The 7664-nt window shown below is 37.0% G+C and overlaps 1 protein-coding gene across 1 annotated transcript in view; it reads left to right on the top strand.

Moving 5' to 3' along the window:
* LOC117283104 (metabotropic glutamate receptor 7-like) overlaps positions 1–7664 on the top strand; it is a 26371-nt gene that overhangs the window by 6488 nt on the left and 12219 nt on the right. The window contains exon 2 of the mRNA XM_033755496.1: positions 1884–2023. Within this exon, the coding sequence (XP_033611387.1) occupies positions 1897–2023 (127 nt within the window). The 5' untranslated portion in view covers positions 1884–1896. The remainder of the gene's footprint in view (positions 1–1883; positions 2024–7664) is intronic.

The following is a 7664-nucleotide window of genomic DNA, read 5'->3' as shown; positions in this document are numbered from 1 at the left end:
TACGTTCCGCCGAAACGTCGGTTAACACCACTTATACACGGTGCCAAATCCCAGAAGACTGCTTTCTTCATAGTCACCGCCGTGAGAGCCTCAAATCTTACATTGTTTTTAAACTTATTTATATCATTAGAAGTTACTTTAATTTTATTAGGTAGTGCATTGTAAATCCTTACGGCCATGTGAGTTACCACATTACCATATTTTGCCAAATTTACCTGGCTCATATGTATGTCCATATTATGTCTAGTGTTTATATCATAGCAATCCCTATTTGTATCAAATATTTCTTTGTTTTTTACTGCAAACATCAGAAGAGAGTATATATACTGTGATCTTAAAGGGAATATATTCATATTCCTAAACAGTTCTCTGCATGACTCTCTGTAGCCACATCCTTTTATTATTCTTATAACTCTCTTTTGTATCTTAAAAACTCTTTCTGCATGTGTTGAGTTACCCCAAAACATTACCCCGTATGTCATAACAGAATGAAAGTATGCATAATAAACACTTTTTAATGTTTTTACAGACACCACTGGTTTTACATTTCTTATCATATAACAAGCTGTATTTAATTTCTTTATTATCTCCTCTATATGTCTATCCCAAGTTATATCATTTTGGATAGTCAGGCCAAGAAATGTGATTTGTGTTTAATAAAACCGTTCCTATGCCCCCCATTTCTCTAACTACATTATTTTACAGTGAAGTTTATATAATATGTTTTCATTATATTGACATTACATTTTTTTAAGCCAGTCCTCCAGCATCCTATATACTTCATTTATTGTTTAAGTTTTATTGTATTGTCTTTAAGGGATTAAAAAACCGGCATCATAAGCAAATAGAATGGAAATACTCTTAGTCTCCAAAATCTTGGGTAGGTCATTTATATATATTATAAACAGCAGTGGTCGCAGTATTGACCCTTGCAGGACACCATTAGTTACTTTAATCCATCGAGAGTTTACTTTACTACTGTTTGCCCCATTGGACATGGCAGTTCTCTGTTTTCTATCCAATAGATATGACTTATACAGGTTGTATTGTTTGTCTTTTATTCCATAATACCTCAATTTATTTAATAATATATTGTGACCAGCCTTTTCTAAGTCACAGAAAATCTAACAGACCTGCATTTTTTTATTTAATGAGTCTAGTATGCCAGAGATAAGTCTATAAATTCCCTTTTCAGTCCCTTGATTTTCTCTAAATCCAAACTTGTATTTGCTCATTATCATTCAAATGTTTTAACAATCTACTATGCATTACCTTCTCAAATATCTTACTAATAGATGTCAATATGGATATAGGTCTGTAATTTGATTCTAAGTTTTTATCACCTTTTTTGTATATTGGTACAAAATAACATAACCCCTTTCAAAAACCAAAGTCTGGGCACCTAAATTAGCCATTCTCTTTACCAACTATTCCATTCAGAATGCTGCATTAAATTTTACTGCGTTTAGAATGTTCATGGCCAAGTATACCTGCTCGAATTGATCAGTTGCTCATAAATACATTTTTGATAATTGACTTATTTTTATGTTACTTCAATGTAAATAATTTTGATATGTATATTATTCAACATTCTGAATATGCAAACTCCACTTTCAGTTCATGAGAAGCAAAGGAGGTAATCAAGGAAGCAAGAAAATATTCCTCACATAATAGATTCAGTTTCACAGATACTTCATAATTCTCAACACATTACCAAAAAACTTTTATAACAAAAGGAAATTGCCTCATTTTTGAGGCATGTTAAAAAATATATTTTAACTGAACTACAAAGACACACACAGATATATACAAATTTCTCAGTTTTGTGTTCAAAATGATTTGTTTTCAGCAAAGGATTGTTTCATCCTATACTTATTTTACAGTGTATGTTTGGAGATGGGTTTTTTTAAGCTCTGGCATCGCATTTTCAATGTTGTAACACTAGCCACAGTCATGATGGCTTTTCACATTGGTGTGTGTATCCAAGAGGTTACCATTCGACAGGAAGCAAATGCCATTATAGGTGAGTAAATAGTTGCACACAGAAAATTGTATGGTATATTCTGTTGAGAATCTAGTAATGTAAAAATGTTCAAGTTGGTAATAGTGATCTATATTCATTTGTTTTTGTTATGTATTATAATAAAAAGCTTCTTCTCATCCAATATGGCTGTTAAGTGATATGTAAGCAAGACACAAAGAAAATCAACAGGTTATGGGCCCAGATTTGCTCAAAAACTAAAAAAGAAAAGAAAAAGGAGAAGACAGAAGAAGAATAACGAAAAAATGGCAACCACAGAGACAGAAGAGGTAACTCATCTGCCAAAACTGAAGGACGCTGACTCATTTCCATTGTGGGATTTTGAAATCAAGATTCTGATGCGTGCAAAAGAACTGATAAACATCATTAATGCCAGCGACCTGTTAAGTGATCAAGAAAGAGACGAAGAAAATATAAAGAAATGGAAAATGCGAGATGCAAAGTGCCAATACTACATAGTGAGAACGATAGAGAAAAACGTGAAGACCCACATTGTGACATGCACAACCACAAAAGAAATGTAAGCAAATTTATCAGCGAGACACCTCTCAACAGAAGTGCCTTCTGCTACAAGACTTCTACAGCTTCAAGTATGACAAAACTAAGGATATGATGACGAATATAAGTCATGCGCAAAACATTGCCTTCAAGGTTCATCAAGTGAACCAAAACATTGATGAAAACTTGATCATGACAAAATTAACGATTCTACCAGAAGACTACAAACACTTCAGCACCACCTGGAACTCAGTGGCGACCATGGACAGAACCCTTGACAACCTGGTGGCCAGATTGATGTTGGAAGAAGTGAAGTGCAAGATGACGACTAAAGAAGAGGAAAGCATAGCATTTAAGACAGTAACTAAAACCAAAAGTAAAACCCCTTTCCAGTGTTTCAATTGTAATCAAATAGGTCATGCTCAGATCAACTGCCCCAACAAAGGTAAGAGAAATTGCTCTATCTGTAAAAGCAATGATCACTCTGAAAAGGACTGTTACTTTAGAAATAAGGACAGTGATGCGAGAAAACAATGTACAGTATGTAAGAAAACGAACCATGCTGAAAAGGACTGTTATTTTAAAGATAGGAATAAAAGAAGCAAGGTCAATTTTCGAGCTGAAGCAGTGGAAACCCACGTCAGTGATGCAAGTGAAAAAGACAAAATGTATGTAGTGGATAGTGGTAGCACATGTCATATTGTAACAGTCCAAACCTTTTAAAACTCTTTAATGGACACTATGTTCCCCTTTAGCCATTTCAATAGAGTGACTGATTTATTAGGGAGACCCATCCATTAAGAAGTTATGACTTGCTTTTCGCATTTAGACAGGAACAACTGCCTTGTTTTGTTACCTGCAGCTTGGGTGACCGCTAAAGGGACTTGGCCCATTATGAAAAGGCAAGTCTGTTGTTTTCCTAAGATGTAAATGTTGTTTTGCTAATAGGGTAGCTGTTATAAAAGTGTATTCGGAAGGGTGTAATTAGACCCTAAACTAAGACATAACCGCTTTCACATGTAGGGTTCCAGGTTCAATATCTTTGGATCTTTATTCTCAAAGTTAGTAATGTGATTGTCTAGTACTGATGGTATGATGAATTGGCAGTTAAAATCAGCCATTAGGAAACTATTCTTGTCTGGGAGAAAGGCCGTCGGTTCAAATCCTATACAGTGATGAAGTGACGCTCCCGCAGAATAGAGTGGGCAGAAGCACTTGGCATTTTGAATTCACCAGAGACGTATTGAGCTGCGCTCTTCAAGTATATCTAAATTTATCAGTCTATTTGGTTCGATTAATCTTTGATAATAATAAAAAGGGCACATTACTCTGTCCTTGCCAATAAAGTTATAGTGTTTGCTTCTGAAATAAACAATTTGTATTAAGCAGAAAATAGTGTCTTTGATTTGTATCAGTGGACTAGCTTTAAATGTGTAGTCTCCTTGTTGCCCCAGTTATTACCGTGACACAACCATGAGAAGAGTCAAGTGTTCTACCGAAGCGGGCAAATAGAAGAGTCAAGTGTTCTACCGAAGCGGGCAAATAGAAGAGTCAAGTGTTCTACCGAAGCGGGCAAATAAATGAGTCAAGTGTTCTACCAAAGCGGGCAAATAAAAGAGTCAAAATTGTTCTACCGAAGCGGGCAAATAAGTGAGTCAAGTGTTCTACCGTAGCGGGCAAATAAATAAACATAAAGATAGATAGGCAACAGTCACAAGAAGTGGCGCCCGACGGTTACAAGAAGTGACAGCCAAGGGGAGCGGCTATATTATGAAAAATGTGAAGACTGATTTGATACATACTAAGCAGTATACTTAATGTATAAAGGTAGCAAAGAAAAATCAAAGTATGACTGCAAAAGAAATAGGCAATCTGGAATTTAAAGAGCGAAGTTTGAAAAACATTTCATATGTTCCAGAACTCAGCAAAAACCTGCTGTCAATGCACTGTATTACAGAAAATTATGGAGAAGTGTTGTTTACAAAAGAGAAAGTCCAGATACTCAAGGACAAAAATGTAATCGAAGGAAAAAAGGATGAAAATGGATTGTTTGTAATTAACTTTAGCGCAATGAATGAAGCTATGATGACTCAGCAAGATATAAGTGTAGGGTGGCATAGACAGCTAGGTCACATAAGTTATGTGAATCTTAGGAAACTACAAGAGATATGCCAAGGGATACCAGAAAGTGTGAGCAAGTGTAAAATTTTTTATATATGTTCAGTTTGTATGCAGGCCGAACAAGTGAGACTCCCATTTGATACAGAAAGAAGTAGGGCCGGAAAGCCATTAGAGATAATTCATAGTGATGTGTGTGGACCAATTGATCCCACCACTACTACATATGTGAACAATTGAAAGATAAACTGTTCTCAATCAAATACTGTAACACTGAAACTCAGGTGGCAGACATTTTAACAAAACCGCTATCACCAGAGAAATTTACCAAGTTTAGAGACATTATACTTAAGAAGAAATAAGTCTGATTTTGATAAGACTGAGAAAATGTTAATTACATGTACTAATTTTGTAGTAGTAGTAGTAGTAGTAGTAGTAGTCTTTATTTCCATAAATCCAATACTAGAAATACATTCAGAGGATGTGGAAAAGTCAAACAAAAATCTGAATCTGTAATCTGAAGACCAAAATTACTAAGTGTTATTCAATTTAATGTTGTAAAACAGCTAATAATGTGACAACATTTTGAAATTAAGGAGGAAAATGAGAATGTGTTTGTAACATTTTGAAATTAAGGAGGAATGTTGAGAATCTAGTAATGTAAAAATGTTCAAGTTGGTAATAGTGATCTATATTCATTTGTTTTTGTTTTGTATTATAATAAAAACTTCTTCTCATGCAATATGGCTTTTAGGTGATATGTAAGCACGACACAAAGAAAATCAACATATTCAGCCACAGTCTCTAAACATAAACAATTTTTAAAGAAAAATTAAAAGAAAAAAAACAATAATATGAATTTACTGAATGGTTATAATATGTGAAATTTGAGTTTGTCACAGCAGTGACTCAAGCCATGTAAGTTGCTAAAGATTTTCGGTGCTTTGAAGGAACATACTGCCTCCATCATCAGAGTCAAAGAGTGAGTTGAGCAAACAAAATGCAAACAATCCTCTGCTTGATACCTGCTTGGGTCACTCTTTGTTTCTAAGATGGAGGCAGTTAGTTCCTCAAAACTACTAGTAAACTTCAGCAGACTACATGGGGTCAAATTCCAGGAGACAGTTTTCTTCATTTATGGTATGTGCCACATCATTCATCATTCATTGTTCTGCAAAATATAATATAGCATCCTTCACTTTAAGCTTTTACACATTAACATTTATCTCCTTACAGTATACCTGCTGAGTTACTGTCAATATATAATGCAATATCATGGAAGTACTACTCAGAATGCACCTGAAGTGTCCACTGAAGTTCAGACCTATAAGTACAAGAGCTTAGTGAGATATCCACTAGAAACTTAAAGCAAAATTTTAAAGAAACATGTTTCTGGTATTTTGATACATACTGTACCTCCAAAGATAATTTTTATACAAGGAATGTATGACCTTGTGCACACAGTTCATCCTCTCCATTTTCAGAGTTAATGTACAAAGAGAAAGAGGCTGTGCAGAAATTTATAACATGCAGTTCATAATGAAAGACTGATAGGCCCTCTCTTGTTTCATTTCAACTACCCAATACAAATACAGACTGTCAGATTCAAGAACTACAGCAGCTGAATGAAAGGAAGAAACATCAGTGGAAAGCCATACACAATGGAAGAAATGGGTTATCATAATGTGTTTGCAATCCCAAATACCTCACTGGATTTGATGTTAAGTTATTACAGACACAAATCTGCTGTTACAAAGGTTATCCAACATTCCTTTCCCATCCTTTTTACTTGTCCACCCTTTTGTCATTCTCTAATCCTTCCTTTCTCTCCATCATAAGCAAAAAAGATACACAAGCATGATATGAGGTTTTCGTGGTGGGATATGGGGGCCACAAAACTACATAGTGTCACATCCCAGAAAACTGTAGTCCTTGAATATACATATGAGTACACCGGATTTTGTAATTATGAATGTGAGGTTATGTACCTATTGAGGCTGTCTGGAAAATAATAGCAACAGTCAGACACTGAATGTAACCACATCATCTCTGAATTCATAATGTACACGTATAGTTGTGTGGGGCTCTTGATGTAGTCTTGTCATTACTCCGATGACAACCCACTTCTTCGGAACAGTTTGTTGGTCCTGAAAAGGACCGCGGTTGCTGAGATGCTTGATTGGAGAGGTAGCGCGGCGCACGCCGGTAAGGAGAGAGGCTAGTTGCGGTGAGTGGCCTGGCCGCAGAGCGGCCGTGGCTGGAGGTTGCTTGGTTGCCGTGCGGCAGCTTGAGTTGGAGGTTGATTGATCGCAGCGCGGCGGCTGCTGGTGAGAGGCTAGTCGTTGAGCGCGGTCGTAGGAGTAATGAGGCAGTGGCTACGCCAGATGCCCAGTGGGTCGGACAGTAACACGACCACCGGCGAGTCCAGGCGCGGTGCCCCAGTGAGTCGGGTGTGAGAGAGCCGGAGGGCCGAGGCAGTCGTGCCTGGCGCAGCCTGCCGATGCCTCCGAAGACCGAGCGCTGGCGACGAAGCCTGCTGATTGATGTAGCTAGATCGAAGACTGAAGTCAGACTGATAACTCGCCAAGGTCAAGGTCATGTTACAACTGACGATCGGTCAGTCTGTCTGTCTTGGTGTCGAGCCCAAGCTGGAGCTCATGACCAGATATTTCTTTTGAATGAAAGTTACTGTCCTGTCCATGTGTAGCGCCCTCTCTGACGAGAGGTCGGATCTGTCAATTGTTAGTCAGTCTGTATTAAGTCCATTATCTGTATTTACATACATTTACAAATACACACTTATTCCGTACTTCTATGTACAATATATACACGGCCTCTGTCAGTCCAGGCTAGGTACAGCAGATTATGCCCTTTATATATGTATATATATATATTTCCTAGTAGTATTAGCTACCACGGCAGTCTATTCACTTGAACGGTCGTATGCCTGACCGCCGCCAAGTTTAAGCCTCTTATACTTTCTGTGTCGGGCTTCGCCTTGTCCGAT

This window comes from Cryptotermes secundus, unplaced genomic scaffold (genome assembly GCF_002891405.2).
Source record: "Cryptotermes secundus unplaced genomic scaffold, Csec_1.0 scaffold831, whole genome shotgun sequence".
NCBI lineage: Eukaryota > Metazoa > Arthropoda > Insecta > Blattodea > Kalotermitidae > Cryptotermes > Cryptotermes secundus.
Note: the sequence above shows the minus strand (reverse complement) of the source record. Positions and strands in the feature narration are given on the sequence as shown.